The sequence below is a fragment of the Platalea leucorodia genome (genome assembly GCF_965183815.1).
Source record: "Platalea leucorodia genome assembly, chromosome: 11".
Lineage (NCBI taxonomy): Eukaryota > Metazoa > Chordata > Aves > Pelecaniformes > Threskiornithidae > Platalea > Platalea leucorodia.
The window spans coordinates 6,111,858-6,131,660 of NC_138833.1; the positions used below are offsets into that span (position 1 = coordinate 6,111,858).

Sequence of the window (19,803 nt, forward strand, 5' to 3'; positions counted from 1 at the left end):
AAAGAATCTATGTTTTACCAAGAGCAGAAGTTCACAGAAGTTCTTGAAGGATTCAAGTACCATGAAGTCACCTGTCTTAACTGTCTGTGATTCCAGATAACCGCTCAAGGCAACTGAAAAAGACAAAAAGCAGAATAAAGCAGCTGGTGTCTGTCACCGAGCAGCCAGCCCTCGGCACTGGTGTCGCGCCCCTCCACAGCCAGCACGTGCCTTGCTGGGGCCTGCGCTCCCATCTGCTCGGACAGGCGCCTCCTGCTCTTCCAGGCAAAACCCGGGCCAACAGTGACCTTCTAGACGTGGTCACGTTGTTAAACAACCTGGTTGAATGCAGATTTTCTCGAACAGGGAAACCAGCAGGACAGGAAAAGGTTCAGTTCCAACCAAAACAGAAACTTTCTGAGCTTCTGACAGAATACAAAACCACGAAAGACTTCAGTCAATAGGAGACATTCCTTTCAACCCAAAATTTCGTGCTTTGTTTTACCTTCTCTTATTTAACACACTTGAAGTCTTTTCTCAATTTCTTGTTTTAGTCAGAAAATATTATAACCAAGAAAAGAGATTTTTGAAGCTAAAAGATTAGAAACAGTTCATTTCAGTATTACCCACCCGCTGGTCCAGGTGCTGCTTCCAGGTTCTCCCATCCCCTTGTCCTCCATCAGCCTCTCATGTCCCTTTTTGTCTGGACCAGCCGAGGAGCGAGCTCCTCTATCTGTTGACACGTGACAGGATCCCCCTAGCTCTTTAGTTCTGTAATAATGGCATTCGTTCTGCGTAAATTGATTGTAGTGTCAAGTAACTAAGGTTTTCAGTAAGAGTGGCTTGCATAAACATATTGCACAAAAACGTTTCCCTGTTGTTAACTCCATTCTCTTCCTTGCAGTTGCTTCAGATTCTCTCCTGGCCTGCCAAAATAGATTTTCAACATTCAAAAATGAAAAAGATAGCAATTAATTTTTTTTTTTCTGGGAAGAACAAGCTCTAAAGTTTTAAAAAAGAAAATATTTCAAGGTAAAGTTTCGAGTTGAGGAAATTGAGAGGCAAATCATTTTAGATCAACTGAAAACGAAAGCCCTTAATGATTTGTTTTCGTCACGAAGTTCAAATTTGAACAGCTGTCATAATAAATCATCAGAATACCCGACTCTCTCACAGCAGTAGTCATGCCGGGAACCTTTCCTTACAAAATCCCCTGCCCATGCACATCCCCAAAGTAGTTGTCTTTCAAGATCAGACAACTGCTCACAGTTCAGGCTGGGCAGGGGGAAAAAAAACATTAAAAAAGGGAAGACAGATTATATCTGTCGTAAATCACTCAAAACCTCTTCTAGATAAACAAATATGTTGACCTTGAAGTGACATTTTGGCATAAGCCAGCGAAGCCTGATCCCAGGCTGTGTGATGCTTTTTGCCTCTTTCGTGATTTTGTAATTGTATTTGGCAACTATTGCGTGCATGTCAGTGGCCAAACGAAGCTCAGCACAGAATGGTGCAGCCAGGAGTCAGTCCTGAACCTGGATGCTCCTGGTGACGGTGCAGTGATGCTTTCTCCTGGAAAGTCATTCCTCAGGAGTGACTACAGGGAGCAAAAGGGGAGTCTCTGACTCCGTCCCCCCTCTCTCTGTAGCACCGTTCCTGTGTGCTGGTTCTGTTCACCGTGAATGAGCGACGTGCCTGGGCCTGGGCAGAGGAAAGGCAGTGAAACTGCTGCCAGGGCTACGCTGGTCCTCCAGCGGAGCCGAGCCACGGCAAAGCTGAATGATCCACATCTCTCCACATCGGAGACGAAAATAAGCATCTTCACGTGACGTCCATCAAACCTTGTCCTGGGAATCGAAGCACTTGTGGAAACACCCCAGTGAAAATGGTTGCCTAAACTGTTCAGATGTGGTCTCGCTTGTGTTCGGTTCAGGCAGGCGGCGGTTTCAGGTGCGAGGGTGTCCTGGGTGCTGCGGGGTCTGCGCGAGGGCCTGGCACGGGGGACGCAGGCTGCCCTTGGACCACGTGTGCCTGGCGCTGCTCAGGAGCCGCCCTGCCCGCAGCACAGGCAGCCCGCCGTGTTTCCTGCAGAGCTTTCGCTTACAGTGCAGGGGAGAGAGACAAACTGTGCCCGAGCTCGTCATGGACATCTTAACTTTGTGCAATAGAGGCAACGCCTAAATGGGCAAATTAAATGTAATCTGGTTTTATTTTGCATTTAATTTTGTTTTCTCATTCTTCCCTAGCCAGGTTTTATTCCGAGATGCATGCGTGCCCGTGTGGCGTGTTCTGCAGTCATAGCGATTTGGCTCTAGTAAAATCTGACCCTGTGAATTATTACCTTAAGCTTAGTAAACTGGTCATATGGGTTTGGTCCTCTGCGTGGCTTTTTAGATTCTCCTAAATGCTCCTATTGCCTGGCACTGGGATGTCATCAGCCAGTAGAAAATGGAGGAACACACGCATCTTCCACTCTGTGCGGCGAGACGCGGGCGGCGCTTTCAGAGGTGAAGGGGGAGGCAAGGCAGGACTGCAGCGGTTCCCGCCGGCTTCCCTCGCAGCTCACCGCTGCTGGCGATGGAGGCCGTCGCTATGGGTTACCCTGGCAGTGCTGCAAAGGAGCCTGGGTACCGTTTCAGGCCCCGCCAGGTGACAGCATCCATCTCTCTTACCTCACACCCCGTTCCCTATACAGAGAATTACTGAAGCTGCCAGTGATTTTTCCTCCTTTTGTGTTTTCACGCTTACCACTCCTTCAAAGATAGCGGAGTAAAGCAGAATTAAGGAAGCATAGCCTGAGCTGCAGTGGAGAGGCATACTGCTGCCGGTGGTTGGTGTCAAGAAGCATTATTTCAGGAAATTTTCTGGAAGCGGACACAGGCTTCCACAGAGGACTCTAGTTGGATCTATTTTACTATAATACTTGCATCTTTGTATAATTTTCATGGCCAACAGGGAGAACACAGAGCTGAGTGAGCGAGCTATTATATTCTCAAGGTTTTCATTATCTCTTAGTCTACATAATGAATGATTTTTATATAACTTTGGCATTGGAAGCAATCTCTCCATCAGTTGTACCAGTACTGCCTGCATGGCAACTGCTGTTCTGGTATTGCCTGGGCGGTGCTTTCACCATAGAAAAATGTCCAGATTAAACAGGGTTTTAAGGTTGTTCTGGTTTTTTTGTTTTGTTTTGGGTTTTTGTTTGTTTGTTTGTTTGTTTTTTCTATTAGAGTAACCTGAAGTCCTTTATTGGGCAGCGAAACATAAATACCCAATCTTAGAGTAATTTCTTCCCAGTATACTGTACTAATGAAGTTGGTGAGCTCTGATGAAAGCTCCTGCACTGTAACAGCAGAATTGCAATTGTATTAACTGAGACACTGAACAGTGAAGAAATGCTTTGGCTGTATTCCGCTCTGGGCACTGGTGTCACCTTGTTCTTGCCCACGAGTACTTTGGTGTGCCTCGTTTCTAGCTCTGTTAGGTACTTACAGATCCCCCTTTCACTGCCTTGCAGTCTTTGATGTATTTATCATCTTTACAGCCATCCTCTGAAGGAGGAAAACAAGATTTTCCTTGTTTTGCAAAGAATTAGCAGTCATGGAGAAATTTAGACTGTGTAGTTCTCAGGTCTGTGGCAGCAGCAGCTATAAATTTATCCAAGTTGGTTTGTTTCAGCTGTCGTCGCTAGACAGTGGTAGCACGCATTGCAGTGCACGCTTCGCTTCTGTTAACTGAAGACACAACAGGGTCCCAGGAAGGCTTTTTACTACATAAGAGGTCTCCATCCATTAGTCCATCATCAAACTCAATGGAATTTGGCTTGCTTTTTTCTAAATAAGGTCTTAGTAACTAGGATCAGATAGAATAAACCTGTTTAGAAACTTATTCTGATGTACCGAAATGCTAGCAACCACAGCCCCTGTGTGAAACAGAGGCTCATGAAGGATGCTCATGAGGGGTTCCTCAGCTGAAGGTCATGAATTTTCATACTTTAACTAAACGCTAATTTGTAGAATTATCCTTTCTTCCTAGTAGTTCTTCTTTAAACTACCTGGACTAATCCTTCTTCTTTCCCATCAAAATTGTGGTGTAAGATTGCTCTGAGTGGGTAAACGATTGTCTCTCTAGCCCTGCATGATCACATTATAGTGAGGAGCACTCGATAATGCCTGGAAACATCTGAACACCACATTCAGAGAAAGGGCTAGAAGCACAAAGCCTTGTTAGGAATTCAGATTTTGGACAGATATGAGAGCACGTTTTATTTTGAAAAACATCCTTTCTCCGGTGAGATGCCCTGCATTTGTAGCGCTTGAATGTTCAGGTGTTTTTACTGGCTCTGTATGGGCCAAGATGCTCTCCTTGCCTGGAACGCCGCTGTCCCATGGCACAGCACCAGCGCTGTACAGCTAGCCGAGAAGGCAGAGTGTCCTCTGGGCTGTGGTGAACTACTGCAGGAAGAATCTAACCCAAGCAGAAAATTCCTGATATTTGGGTTACTATGGGACAGCCAGGCTTGAAGCTGAGGCCCCGAGTGCCGCGCACGATGAGAAGGGCACCGAACCTGGGGCTGGGATCTTGCTCTCACTGGTGCCAAGGGGATGGGGGCTAAAGATTGGCATAGTCATTCCCAATTTGTAACAGTATAATAAAGAGGAAGACTCTTATCCATCCAAGGATCACATTGCCCTGCCAGTATCTGCAGGAAAACTCTGACAGACGGGGCGCGCTTCGAACAGCGGAGGGGCGCGGGTCGAGCAGTGTTGTGTTTCCAGCCCCAACTGACAGTGGCTGAGCAGCGATCTCCCCGCGGCAGCTGGGGCAGTCGGACTCCCCAGCCCATCCTGCAGCAGCTCGCTGCAGCAGGACACGTTAGGTGTGTGGCAGAGCACCCGCCGTACGCTCAAGGAGAGGTGTGCAGCTGATGCAGCTTTTCAGGCAGGGAGCAAAGTGCAGAGCGGAGCAGCGCACAGTTTAGAGTTGCCCATCGTGGCTCTGGCTCCAGGGCCAGCACGAGCCTGTGGGAGTCTCAGGCCAGAGGCCAAGATTTGGTTCCACTCCCAGAAAAGTCAACGAAACCCATTTAAAGTGGAATGATTTGATTCTGTACTGCATGCTGAGTGACTTGCCAGCATTACTATTAATAGCGTGGGTTTATCCCAGGTACAAGCTAATGGAGCGCAGAGCTACAGCATTTCTGCGTAGCTGATTAGTGGAACCCTGGACTAAAAGATGCTGACTGTCCCGTGTGGGCAGGATCTCCCTTGGCTTCAGAGTCTGACTGCCTTTGGGAACGGCCTAAACATTTTTCTATTTAATAAATCCCTTCCCCTGCTGAAAGAAGAAAAGCCCTATGTCAAACAAAGTGACAGCTAAAATTTGGTGACCCTGTCAAGGACTTCAGGACCTGAGTTGTCACTGGTGTCTTTTATGTGGAAGCGTTAAGATAACAGGGTGCTGAAAAATGACACAAGCTAGAAAAAAGGGCAGGAGCCGCTCTGTGTTGGGAGTGTGAAACATCACACAGCGCGTGGTTCTGACTGTGCAGGATTTCTTTTCCCCGTCCCCTTCTCTTAAGTTTTCTTAAACCACAAAACTTTTGCCTTTCTTTTCTACTTCGCAGACAAGCAAAGCAAGCACAGAAATAATCTCCAGAGATGTTCTGCAGATATTTTTGCTTCTTCAGTTTGTGTCTTTTCCTTCCAACCCAAAGGTAAGCAGAGTGTTTGTTTTGTTTTACAGGGAACATCTGAATTATGTTTCCTATAAATAATGTGGGTCAAAAGGAAACTATGCTTCCAATTATCCAGCCCATCCAAAGAAAGCTGGGCACAGTAAGGGATGCGGCATAGAAGAGAGCACCCTGCGTAGGTCCCCAAAACGCAGTATGTACGTTAACAGTGCGACCCCTTATTTCCTGTTCCAGACCAGAATAGTTTGCAGTTTTCACTGGAAATGCCCCCCCCAGGACTCCCACCTGTGTTATTACCATCCCTGGAACTACAAGTCCTACATTTCTTGAATGGTTTACGTTTATGTTGTGCACTGCCTGGTTCGGTTCTGCTGTGAGGTCCTTTTTGGTCTAACACCTGCAGCAAAGCTCCAAGGACTGCTAACTCAGCTTTAAAGGGAGCAGAAGAAAAAAATTCATTAGAGCTTTGAGTAACTACATTGCTAGGTTCCTTGTCGCACCGACCAGTGGTCCTAAGACTGGGGAGAGGCAGAGGCACTGCCTTCCACCTCCTTCAGCCCTTCTCAAAGCAATGACAAACTCTTAACGAGGCACTCATTTACATTTTCATCAAGTGAGTACATGACCACACAGGGGCACTGCACCATAAAACTTAGCTTTTCCAGTCCAAACCCCCTGTCCCTGTAGCTGTCTATATGACGGTACAGATCTGTGAGCCTCCTAATGTCAGGCACTAACTTTACTGTCCATCCGCAAAACATTAATTTTGACATTGTAAATTAAGAGTTGTATGCACAAAACATTAATTTTGACCTTGTAAATGAGAGTTGTATGCACAGCAGCTAGGGGTGCTTCAGCCCGCAAGGCTTTGTTGGCGTCTGTGAAGCGCTCAGTGCTTTACCTTTCCCATTTGCTGTACTCGGAGGTTTTACTCCTGACAGTCGCTGTAGGGATGCTGCCTGACACTAATGTATGAGGATGAAAGCTTCTTTAGGGCACTAGTGATTAGGGAGGAGGGGCTGTTGGTCAGCAAGATTTGTCTCAGGCTGTCATAAGCAGGAGGAAAGAGAAATACATGTTCCTTACATAGACTGTATGAGGAGGAATGGGAAGGGGAAGATTGTGGGTTATTATTAGGACTTGTGATACATAGACCTTGCTTGATTTGTCTGGGACATTTTAAGAAGGTCCTTAAGCTACCATGTGTGCAAACCTGTAGCTATCAGCTGAGGTTTTCCCACCTCTTCAAGGTGCCAATGATTCAGCCAAGATAAGCAATGTGAGCAAGTGCTCATGCTTTCAATGATCTACTTATTTTTAATATGCATTTTATGCAGTTTGTTTGCTTGTTTGACCACAAGCTGGAAACACGGCTGCAGCTGCACACCAGATGTGCCCCGCATGCCTGGCCACACGTAACAGTACGTATTTGTGTCCCCAGGAGGTGCTCCCTGGGTCGCATACCCGACTTGCGCGGCAGCGACACAACATCCCTCCCTGGATTTGAGAACCTCACCATGGGATACAACAAATACCTCAGGCCCTACTTTGGTGGTATGTTGGCTCCATGCATTTTTGACTCTTTGAAGATGAGTTTGTAAGGCTTGTGGGGAGGAGAAAGCATGCTTTGAGCTTTTTTCTGGGATCCGCCAGTTTAAAAGGTTGTGTTCCTTTTAAATTCGTTAGTAGCCAAGGCTGTCCTCCTTTCTGTGCGTCCACTGTTGTCTTGACTAGATTGTGCATGCACATGTGGGGCGTGAGAACATGCCCATCTATCAGGTTAAGAATAGGGAATTTATAAACTCCAATATCTCTGTGAAAGACCTGATGGAATAATAAATTCTGCTCTAATTGTACATGCTTTTGTTTCGAATGTGACCCTTGTGATTTTCTGCTTTATTTTTGTTCATGCGTATCTATTTAGTAGATTGCAGCTATAGAGGAATAAAGTCGTTCTCCTTGCCAGAAATACTGACTTTTGACACATGGTTTCACTTCGCACTGAGACACAAACTAAACCTGCTTTAAACCCTTGTGAAACTCTAGGGAGTAGGGAGCACCTGAAGGACAGCCAGGTATTTAGGAACTTACCTGAGGCTATAGTCCAATTTGGGTGTGAGGTCTCCCACCTTCCAGGTGTGTGCTGTACCCACTCAGAGGACAGCGTTTCTCAGAATGACATTCAGCACCTGAAAAATATCGATGAAAGTTTAAAAAACAGCTATGAAAATTTTTAATTTAACAATTTTGCTGCTCTGCCAGGGCCCATTAATGAAACTATGCCCAACAGAAAAATTCCCCGTCAGCTTTCAGCAGGAGTCAGATGTTTCCCATTGCAGCTCCTGCAGACCGACCTTCTGCTACTGGCAGCTTTGAGCTCCTTCCTTTTTCTGACCACGGTGATAAATTTCTGGGACAATACAGAATTTACCAGCTTGTTATGCCTAGAATGCCCAATCTCTTGCAGGAATAAAAAAAGCTCCCCTAGATGCTGTCACATCAGATGCTTCTGAATTACCTAACGGAGATTAACTGCGTCTACACCATCCTACGCCTACCAGAGCCATAAATGTCACACAAAAATGGTCAGGACTCTGGTTTGACCTCCTCCAGAGGCCCCGAGTTCCCACAGATCGACCCTCTGGGCGTTAATTTGAGTGGGCTTCAAGTGTCTAAATATCTAAAAACAAGATGGAGGATGTGAATGGCAGCTACTTTAAAAAATATACATCTTTTACAAATATATTTTGGAACAGTTTAAAACAAATAAACAAAAAGAGCAACACCACCTGGAAGGAGATTTAGAAACTGTGTCCCTCGGACTTTCCTAAACGTGGCTTAGATGGTGAAAAGAAGTTTCAGCAGGTCCCGGGGGGCAAGGCACGGCCGGGCTGTCACCTAGGCCGGGAGGGCTGTCTGGGAAAGGGCCCGGCCCCGCTCAGAGCCCCGGGTTCACGCTGGGGATCAGCCAAGCCAGGCCCAGCCGGGCGGGGACATTTCCCGGGCAGGAGCTGCCCTCTCGTGGTGGATTTGGGGAGTTGGAAAACGGGGGACTGCCAAGACTCGGGACTTGAATGCTGAAAATTTGCTCGTAAATAGAACAGCAATATAATAAATAAAAAGCGGCAAAGGGTGTTGCACTTCGGGTTTGTAACCCAGTGCGTGGACTCAGGAATCGCTGAATTTCTCTGCCTCTTAGTTTTCCCTCTTTGAGAAGCAGGGATGCCGATTGCTGCCTGCTTGCGGAGAGGCCTCCGGGAGCCACGCGTGAGAGCCACTTTGTACAAAGATGACCGTTCTTGCCACTGCGCGGGTGTTGTGGGCTGGGTAACGAGGGATGAACTGGCCCTGGCTGCCTGCCTGTCAGCAAATGCCACTGAAATGCTGCCTATCTAAACCGCTGATCTTCACAGCTAGTGCTGATGGACTACTTGCTCTCTGCTACCGGCACTAAATACAGAACTCCAGCTCCCTAACGGTGAAAAGTTTACTTTGGATCATGATGTCAGTTGTGACTCTAATGCTCTCAAACGACGTCTAACCCTTGGGGCTTCTGCGGTTTTAGAGACAGCGTTGTGTGCATGGGACGCTGCGAGCAGTGCCCACGCTGCAAAGCATCCTGAGCGGCTTTATTGTGCCTTTCGCTCTTACCTTCTCTCTGCTTAAGCTTTTCTTTCCCTCCACAGGGGAACCTGTCCAAATTGCAATGAGTCTGGACATTGCAAGCATTTCTAGTATATCCGAGAGCGACATGGTAAGTGAAAGAATTATTATTTTATAAGAGATAAGAGTAGGATCTGCCTGAGAGGCTCTTCATATGTTCCTGTGTGCTCAGCACAGAAACTAACGGTCATATTCAGGCTGCTTTGTTCTTCTGTGTCCGCTGACCAGTTTCAGAGGTGTGATGAGAACAGGGCCCGTTTACGACTGCAAACTACGTAGATGCCGTAGTAATGTGGGCTTGTAAGTAAATAGGGATGGCTCCAAAGGTCCTACTGGTCAAAAACTCAGCGCCTCCTGGAAATCAGGCCCCTTTGAAATGGAAAAAATCCGTCCTGTGTGGTGTTGCCTCTCCCTTCGCTTTCCTCTGTGTAGGGTAGGGGTGGCCTCTGTTGGACGTGCTGGTGCTGACTGAAGACACAGACAGGGTTTCTTCTCTAGGAGGAGAAATGCAGTTTTGAGCTGCAACACAGTCTGAGGCTGAAAGGACTGGTCATCTCAAGAAAAAAAAAAAAAAAATTCAAATATACACAGAACATCTTTCCACCACTGATGAGTCTGGTTCCCTCCACTTCTGGTAACAGCTGGATTTCAAACACTGATCACTGAAAACTCCTGTTTCAGGTTGAGCGAAACTATGGGCAACTTGGGTAAATTCAGCAAATAGTTTCAGTCCAAACAGTCAGAAGTTCAGTCAGGAACAATTTCAACACTTAATTTCACCATTTTCAAGATGACCTCTGACTTTTTTTTTTTTTTCCTCCCCCCAATAAATTAAACAAGTTCACTAAATAAAATACTGTAACTTTGATAAAGCTATTCATTTTGGGTAGGGGCAGAACCAACAAAATCAATTATTTGCATACCTCTAATGTAATAAAAGGGCCTTGTAAAATAGCTCCTGTTCTGGAGTTTTCCTTCTTGAGGGTCCATCCAAATTGCTCCTACCACACGGGAAACATTGCAGAGGCTTATTCTGTGCCTCGATAAAACCTGGAAATCAGCTAGGATTCTTCACTTTTGTCACTATTATAATTCACTGTATTGAAAGCTGTAACAGTGCATTATTTGATGTTTTTTCCTCTGTCGCAGGCTGAGAGAAAAATTTTAAAAGTTGCAAAAGCTAACGCTGATACCTGATGCTTATTTAGACCTTTTCTCTTAAAGCGTTTTACAAATTATAGATCAAATGAAACAGAACTGCTTCATCCTCTGCAGACAAGCAGCGTATCTGTGGTAGAACACAGTGGCTTCGTGCTGTTAACACAATCACCAGTATCAGTCTATCTGTGACAGAGATGTTTTGAAAATAAAAGGCATTACTGGTTGCACTTACTTCGTCTATAAGGAAGGAAGGGAAACAGTACAGCAGTGCCCTGTGCCTGTCCAGAAGGGTCAGTGAAGAATTCTCTTTAGAGCTGAGTACTGCTTATTCTTTTATGATGGGGCACTGTGAAAATACTCCAGTCGCTGCAGGTAGATTTTGGCAGGCTAAACTCAAGTTAATCCTAGTGTCCTTCGATTCAAAACCCCGATTAAAAAAGATGCTACAAGGTTTGTTTTTTCATTAGTTTGGGGTTTTTTAAAGACCTTGGTGAAATAACAGGTTGGATTTGCTTACCTTTTTTCTCTAAAGTGCCGATGTCTCTTTCATGATCTTGTTTATAGTATGTGTGTAATTTTCCAACTCTAGACAATGACTGATTTTTTAACGTCAATGACTTGCTGAGTGACCTCAAGTGTGCACTTCCCATCCGTTTTCTTACCTGCAAAATGGACACAAAAATATCAATTACAGTAATTGCTCATTTAAAAAAAAAAGTACTATGAGTATAATCTTTAGTCCTCAAACACTACACCTTAGAGTGTAAATATATGAGAAATATTAATACAGTAAATAAAGCTATGATGAGAATCTGTCAGATTTACTGCATGCATTTGAAGCTGAGCTTCGATAGGTTGAACAAATGTGTGGTCCTACCCACAGCTATGCTGTGTAGGTGTTCTGGACATGCATCCTCACAGGCTCTTCTCTCTTTCCCAGGATTACACAGCTACTATATATTTGCGGCAGCGCTGGACAGACCCCCGGTTGGTCTTTCATGGCAACAAGAGCTTCACGCTAGACGCTCGTCTAGTGGAATTGCTCTGGGTACCAGACACGTACATTGTGGAGTCAAAAAGGTCCTTCCTGCACGACGTCACTGTGGGGAACCGCCTCATAAGATTGTTCTCTAATGGCACTATCTTGTATGCCTTAAGGTAAATCAACCTTCTGCTTTGCTGCTGATTTTGGTTCAGAATAGATTTCCAGAATTACGCCGGACAGGAGCAGATACCATCTGCCACGGGTAATGAGTTTGGGGTCAGCAAGCCAACTGTGACCATACTCTTCTGATCCATTACCCTCTGCTCTGGCCACCTGGAAAAGCCAGTCAAGGATCAGCGTTCCCCACCATGGTACGTGCTGTGTCCCGAGCACAGTGCCTGCTCAGAAAGCTCACGAGTTTAGGCGTTACCCAGGACAAGTCAAGTCGAGTCAGACGGAGGCAGGGAAGGAAAGGAGGGAGGACATCGTAACAGTTTAACAGATGGTGGGAAACTATTTGCTTATCCAGTGCCATGTAGCCACGATTTCTGCTTTTTAGGAAAAAGCACATTTGTACACGTACTGCGGAAATGTGACTGTAATTGTGTTAGCAATCCATAAAGTGTTATCTCTTCTCAGCTCACAGTAACTGTGTCCCAGTTACCTTAACTGCAAAATAAAGCTGCAAAGTAAAACTCATTTATCCTCCACATCAGAGCAAGCGTATGTGTGCAGTTAGTGACTGTGCCGCAGGTGACAAGTGGTGACGACTTATGATGTGCAAACTGTAGCACTGGAAAACATGTGAACCTACACTAAATCTCCCACCACAGCAAAGCAAAATTCCTCCTTCCGTTACATTTTCATCAGCGTGGCTGCAGAGAGCATATCTTCTTAAGGAGGGTTCTTTCTGATTACATCAGTCCATTCATTTCATAGGTCAAAATTATCTAAATGACAGAGCAGAGTCTTTGCCGGTCTAGTTTGCTATGAAAAACAGAGATATTCCATTACGTGCTTTTATTGCAACTTTTGGAGATCTTTCTCTTCCTACAGAATCACTACTACTGTTGCTTGTAACATGGACCTGTCAAAATATCCCATGGACACACAAACATGCAGACTGCAGCTAGAAAGCTGTAAGTATAACGTCCTAGAAAAAACTGACTTGATTTTAAATTTGTTTGTTCATATGTAACTACGCATCTTGAACATTTGGATTCATCACAGTGGCTTTTGGGAGTGGACTTTTATTCCTGCAGACACTAATGTCCAAAAGAAAACAACTTCCCTTCATCACTCTTTAAATGCTTGTGTTGTAATTCACAGTTTAGAGGATTCCTGTCGCTGTGCAATTTATATAAAAAGACTGGTAATAAATAGTATTTTTATTAAAGTGTAGATAGTTCAATTTTGCCCAGAAAGAATGAAGTAATAACAGCTGGTTTTCCAAATTCGGTCCCTTTAGCACACACAGCTTCTTCAAAACCAGCTTGTGGGGTAGGTGCACGGGATGGAGTACAGCAAGGAACAGCTCGTCACATGTTTAGGTATCTACCACCTGCTGCACCTCCCAAACCTCCACTGGGAGAAGACAGCCAGAAGGGTGGCTGTTACTAGAATAGGAGTTGAACAGGCCTCCCAAACTCCTGAACTGACACCAAGGGCAAACCCAGCTTTGTGGTACGTGCTTCTCCATGAGGGCTGTCTTGTTACAGTGATGCAGATGATGGGACAACAGGAGGAGTCTCAGCCTTGGAAGTCTCAAGAAAAGGAATAATCAGTGAGTTCTGCTCTCAATTAAATTAAAAGCTCATCCATGGCAAAGCTGCCTGGGAAAGACTCCAGGAAAATTTAGGACGCTACGGGGCTTTTACCCAGGAGCTCAGCAAGAGCAGTGCTGCTGTTCCGTATCCGTGAAGCTCCACAACAAGCAAGCAACCATCTCCCGCTTCATGTCACAAAAAGAAACATCCGAAATCTTGATACTGAAAAGACCAGATTTTGACTTCTGGGGTTGCAGCATGGAGCACCTAGGGAAGCACGTATTATTTTCACATTAAAATCATATTACTTCACCATGGTTAAGTTTATTACAAAGAATAGCTCCTGAAATAATAATGATTGGCCTCTTCTGCTAAAGCATAGCTTGTTTGGGCCTGTTTTAAAAGTGATTGGGTCCTACATCATGCTCAGTTGCTGTATAATTCCAATGAAATTACATGCACATTGCCCACTGGAGATTTCATTAGGATAAGTGCCCAGAAATAATGCTATTTAAATATACGCCAGATGAATTAACAACAATCTATCATTTATTATAAAATTTTCCTGAGTAACCACAATTTATAAAACTGCTTAGAAACTTTGAAAAGTCACATGCTTAGGATTCTATGCAGGGATTCATACCCTGGACACCTAATTTAGGAGTTCATCACACTCAAGCTCTGGTAATTTGTGTCTAATAAGAAAACACAATTAGATAAAAATAGAGCTGCAACTGCATCTTATTCCTTCTACCAGGACGAACAGGTTATTATCAGAATCAAAGCGTCCCTACTCATTTTCTCAAAGAAGGGCACTTAATAAAAGAATGAAATCAGTGAGACTGATGGGCTTGTTTGCTAAATTAAGTGAAATTTCTGAAGTGAAGGGCGGGCTGGTGCCTCAGTACAAGCTTTACCCCTCAGACTGAGGTATCCCTCAGTCCAACCCGAGGTCAATGTTATGCCATCATTTACATTCCTGGAGGCAATTACTCAGCCAGCATATATGGAGTTTACTGATAACTGCTTGAATTGTTGATCTCATCTGTCCCACCGTTTTGAGGCAGGAATTCAGTGTTACCTAAAGGTCGGATGGATTTATTTGTCCTCAGTAACTTAAAGCCTTCGGGGATAGGAGGAATGATTTGTAGAAAAAGCTGCTTTTTATGAGTGAGTTTTCCGGACAACGCATACCCAGTCAGAAGAGCCTGGTTCATAACCACATAGCAGTCTCAGCTTTAAGCTCTCCACTAACTGAAAACGCCTTTTCTGGTATTTTTAAGCACTCGAATAGACAATTCAGTGAAATGTGCTTCTGCTACCTGGCAGGGGGCTCAATGGCATCTGTATTCTGTTTTTAACCACTGCGTTTCTCCTGCTCTCCTCTCATGACCGAGGACGACCGTGTTCGAGGGTCGATCGCTGCAGCAGTTTCATCCTGCTGCATATAATCAACCTGCAGATGACAGGAATGTATTATCTTTTAAAATGTTAAAATATTTTAAAATAGAAATACCCCATGTAAACAATTGAAATAGGTTCTCGGCAGCCTTGCACGTTATGCATTATTCACAGTGGTGTGTGTTCCTGTTGAAACCTGAACCAGCAGACTGAAAGTACAGCAATGAAACAACAGCCAACATCCACCCGGAGCCTGACACAGTTAAGAGGGGCTTTGTCCAGCCTACAACGCCTGGATCGTGCTTCTGTTCCCACTCGGGAGACAGGGCAGGGCAAGAGCTGCGCTTTTACGGGCTAAACCACAGTAACATGGGCCTTTATGTTCTCCTTAGGGGGATACGATGAAAACGATGTCACCTTCACGTGGCTGAGGGGCAATGACTCTGTCCATGGCATAGAGAAGTTGCGACTCTCTCAGTACACAGTGGAACGTTATTATACCCTGGTCTCGAAGTCACAGCAGGAAACAGGTAAATCAGTGAAAGAGAAAAGCAAGAAAAGCTCTCAAGTATTTCTCCTCCCACCTCCCTTCCCTTCTGTGGGCCAGGATCTTTTGACTCAAGCCTGAACCAGCAGAGTCTTTAGCAAATCTTAATCTCACAAAAAGAGATGGACAGAGAGATGGTGAAATCCAATTAGTTGCAATCAGGATATTCTGTAAGATGGAAATCTACGGAAAGATGGGTTTTTTAACATACTATATTCACTTGATGGATTTTCAATTATCTTTTTTTTTTTTTTTTTAAATTCTCCACTTCTTTTTTTCTCCACACATACCTGAAGAAACTCTCTCCCTTCCTCCCAGCTGTGCTGACTATAAATACTGCAGAGAGCCGTGTTTACAGTAACTGGGAGTAAAATTAACTTTTAAAATGTACTTTTGTTTGTAAATTACAATTCTATCATGATGGAATAAGATCCCTTTGTACATCAGAATTCAACGTCTTTTTCGTTATCAGTGTAAATACTCTCCTCTCCAATCACAGACACTAGGAAAGGGGGCAAAACTTCCTTAGAATGACCAGGTTTTGAAAATAACAATGTTTTGTTGTTTACTGTAGTGTACACAGCCCACAAACAACATGGGGTTTGTTTCTGTGTTTCAAAGAGAACTATTGTTTAAACCGCAGAAATATCTCCTGAAAATACTAGCAGTCCAGCCCCAGAACCCTTATGTCAGTATTACAAGAAATCAGTTTTAAAGGACTGAATTTTTTTGAGCACAAAAAGACGCAGTTATCAAAGATCACAAATTACTAATGAATACAGGGGGTCTAACTCCCTGTGATGATAAGATATTGGGATGCTTTGGGATGTGAGCCAGAGCCTGCTGAAACCGAGAGAAAAATGTTTTATTTCTCAGCCATCAGATAAGCCTGAACTTGGCAATGCCCCTTCAAAGCGGTTATTGGGAAAAATGTGCTGTGCTGAGTACGAGAGAATAGATGAAAGCATCAGCCCTGCCCTACTGTGAGCCAAGACACTGGTATAAAATGTTTTCACTGTGGATTAAGTTCGGGAGCCCCTTTGCAAGCCACGCGTTGTTTTAGATGTCTCTTGTCCAGCAACGCTGTCTGTATGTGTCCTCTTGTCTGGGATATGTTAGATAAGTAAGACCTCTGAGGCAAGAAGTCAAGCTTGTGGAAGTAACGCATCTCCCGCGATTTCAGTGCAGCTCTGCTGCCGTACGTCAGCTGAAGGGCTGGTGCTGGGCTGTCCGTTTCAGTTCAGGTGTCCCTGGGAATCTCACCTTCACTGTGTTTCTTCCTTTCGTGAACAGGCAGTTACCCGCGACTGATACTGCAGTTTGAGCTGAGAAGAAACGTCCTTTACTTCATTTTGGAGACCTATGTGCCCTCCACTCTGCTTGTCATGTTGTCCTGGGTGTCTTTTTGGATCACACTGGATTCAGTGCCTGCAAGAACCTGCATCGGTGAGTTACTGCCTGAGGAAGGGAGAAGATTTAAGCAGGCAGGGGAGCCCCTGAGGCCTGGGTAGATGGTAGTTTTCGTGAGCTCCCTGCTCGGTGATAAATGGTCTGCTCGTGTTCTGCTTTCACTTGTGGCAGAGCTGGGTTAGCAGTACGAAGCGTGGAGGATGGGCTGTGGCTGGCACACTTGCCCACCTGCAGAGCCGCGTATGGGCAAGGCTCCCGGCAGACCCCCAGCAGAGCACAGAGCACACGTTCTTTGTGATGTGCTCTGGCGGGGACAGGGAGGGGGGGATTTTTTTTACTGAAAGCAAGAAAAATAGAAGAGCCAAGTGCCTATTAGAGCCAAGCTGTCAAAGGCAGGGAGAGCCTGTGTGAAGCTAGTAGCTAGAGCTACAAAAGCGTTTCAATTGATAGATAATGTGGATTTAGTAAGAAGTGATGTGCCCTATCTGACTAGCAATAGAGAGTGACAACATGTGCAGAAGGATAGGCCAAGTCTTTTCCAAAGTGTCCGCAAGAGAAGATCTTTCCTTTTCTGTTTTCCAAGGAGTAACGACGGTGCTTTCCATGACAACTCTGATGATCGGCTCACGAAGTTCACTTTCAAAAACCAACTGTTTCATTAAGGCCATTGACGTTTACCTCGGCATCTGCTTCAGCTTCATCTTTGGTGCCCTCGTAGAATACGCAGTGGCTCACTACAGCTCATCGCAAAAGTGTGCAGCTAAAGCACCTCAAGAGGTAAAGCCTGATCTACCTTAATAAGCCTAGTTACCTTGGATCGACAATAATTAGTCCTCCATTAACTGAATAAGACAAATAGTCTTCCTGTTACGGATACAGTAACAATCGCTTCTCCTAATTGCTGCACACAAAAATGTAGAGTCGGTGACAAACGCATGAATAGCACTGGACCGCTGTGTCTCCGACATACACTTCTGCACACCAGCCGCAAGAGCAGCAGCCTTAGCTGACAGTCGCGTTAGATTTGTAGGAAAGCACTTTGGCCTGCCACCAGAATCGGGTCTGTAGCCCTGAGCTGAGCTCATGTGAGAGCATGAAGCACCGCTGTTCCTTTCAAAATGCCACCAAAGAAGAGCCGGTGTAACACACTGCTTTGCTCTTCTATGGAATAACTTTGATTAGGACGCTGATCTGGAAAGTAATTTCCTCTACCAGAGGAACGCCAAACGTTGCTTCCTCCCTTCCCCGAAGACAGTCCCAAACATCAGTCCCACAGTGTTCTGGGGGGGTTGTGAGAGAGAGTGAATTGTTCAAAGTGCTCTGCTTTAGTGCGAGAAATTAAATAGTCAAGTATGATTATAGTCCAGCGGACATCTGAGGGTCCAAGTCCTGTCAGAGAGAAAAGAGGTTTCCCACCTCAATGCTGAGTTCCCCAGCCACTAAGTTACTGTGCAGATGTGAAGAGATGGATGTCGGGTTGCTCAGTGACATAGAGTGAGACTTGCTCAAAGATCTCAGAATACCTCTAGAAATACTGTGGTGGAAACACAGGCATCTCTGGGACTTCAGGCACTCCTAAAACTAGGCAGCAGCTGAAAGGTATGTTTGAATGTTGGGATGAACACATATGAAGCCGTGTTCTTTTACCTTTATCCTTCTGGTCTCCTTATTGATTAAAGCACTTTGCTGCTGCCAGAGAAGACAAACCCTAAAACTAACTGTACACTCTTGTTTCCTAGGGGCCCGCAAATGAACTCACTAAAGAAATGGAAGAAGTCAACATCACTAACATCCTCAACAGCTCCATCGCCAGCTATAAACGGAAAATCAGCTTTACAAGCATTGAGATTTCCAGTGACAATGTTAACTGCAGTGACTTGACCATGAAAACTCATGAGAAAATCAAATGTGTCTTGAGAAACAAAATGCACAGGATTATTGGTTATTTCACAATCCAGAACCCCAGCAATGTAGACCACTACTCCAAATTGCTTTTCCCTTTGTTTTTCATGCTGGTCAATGTGTTTTATTGGGCTTATTACCTATATTTTTAGTAGAAATGAGTTGCTTCATTCTCTTACTTCAGCAGGAGAGGAATGTTGCCAATGGGCATCTAGGCACCTAACCTCAGCGAATCCAACGTGGACAAAATGCTCTGTTGTGTTTCCTGAGGTACAGAGAAGACTGTGTGAGGTATGCAAGATGCAAAGCCTTGGTGCTTCAGCATTAGCAACATTGACTCTGGAAAACGGCTTGTTCAGCTGAGTGGCTGTGCTGGGCCCTTGTGCTCGTACCCGATTTTCATTCCAGCATCCAGCCTCTCACCTGGCCGGAGATGGGTGTGTAGCTGCACGTGGCAGGCCACAGAGCACTGCAGGTGGCAAAATTATCTTGGTAGTCCGAAGCAGGCTGGAACCTTCTAGTTTAGATCTCTGAGAGGATGTAGGATTATAGCTGTTATTCTTTGTTTGCCAGAGATAACGGTAACAGAGGCACTGTGATTGCAGTCTCAATAGCTCCTCTGTTCAAGCAAGAGCACCCAAAGGCAGCAGTGTGCCGGGCGCAGAGGAACGGCTTCCGTGCACGGTGCTTCCTTGTCCCGGGGGTGATGCGGTGCCAGACCAGTGATTTTGGTGCTGCTGGCATTGGCGCAGCAGTATGCTTCATTGCTTTTAACACCTGTCGGACTCATTGAGGTAATCCTTGCTTGCTGAAGTAATCCACCGCTGAGACAGGCGGAGGGCTTTTAATTTGTAGAGTTGCATTTTTTCAGAGATTTGGGAACACAAAATATAAGCAGCAGAAATGTTTTGTAACCCATCTCTTATAATCTTCCTGTTGTGCTGCAGTTGAACAGATTCTACCACCTTCCACGTCTTCCTCACAAATTATTTTTCATCCTGGAGAGTGCCTCCTTCAGCTTTCACTGCTGCAAGCAGCTCTTGTTGCTTGCCAGCCATACGCAAGAGTGGCCAATTCGTCATCTCCTCTTTTATGTGGCTGTGCAGCTGTGGCAAGTCAGCAGTGCTGCTGGGTGAAAAACCCGCGCGTGGGCTGAGGTATGACAATCTAAATCAGCCTTTCACTCTCTATTTTAGGCTGAAACAGTGTTATGTTTCTGCAGAAATTCAGATTCCAAGTGGGCTCTGGACACTGCCAGTCAGCTTTGTTTATCCTGCAATCAGCAGGACTG

At 45.2% G+C, this 19,803-nt stretch overlaps 1 protein-coding gene across 10 annotated transcripts in view; it reads left to right on the forward strand.

The window, feature by feature from the left end:
* The window catches only part of GABRP (gamma-aminobutyric acid type A receptor subunit pi), a 40,647-nt gene that overhangs the window by 11,716 nt on the left and 9,128 nt on the right, over positions 1 to 19,803 (forward strand). For all 10 annotated transcript variants that reach the window (XM_082323742.1, XM_082323745.1, XM_082323747.1 and 7 more), the window contains 10 exons: positions 5,609 to 5,698; positions 7,119 to 7,231; positions 9,364 to 9,431; positions 11,442 to 11,659; positions 12,543 to 12,625; positions 15,046 to 15,183; positions 16,494 to 16,646; positions 17,194 to 17,387; positions 18,350 to 19,306; positions 19,460 to 19,669. In XM_082323742.1, coding sequence (XP_082179868.1) covers positions 5,643 to 5,698; positions 7,119 to 7,231; positions 9,364 to 9,431; positions 11,442 to 11,659; positions 12,543 to 12,625; positions 15,046 to 15,183; positions 16,494 to 16,646; positions 17,194 to 17,387; positions 18,350 to 18,664 — 1,338 coding nt within the window. In that variant the 5' untranslated portion in view covers positions 5,609 to 5,642 and the 3' untranslated portion in view covers positions 18,665 to 19,306; positions 19,460 to 19,669. The remainder of the gene's footprint in view (positions 1 to 5,608; positions 5,699 to 7,118; positions 7,232 to 9,363; positions 9,432 to 11,441; positions 11,660 to 12,542; positions 12,626 to 15,045; positions 15,184 to 16,493; positions 16,647 to 17,193; positions 17,388 to 18,349; positions 19,307 to 19,459; positions 19,670 to 19,803) is intronic.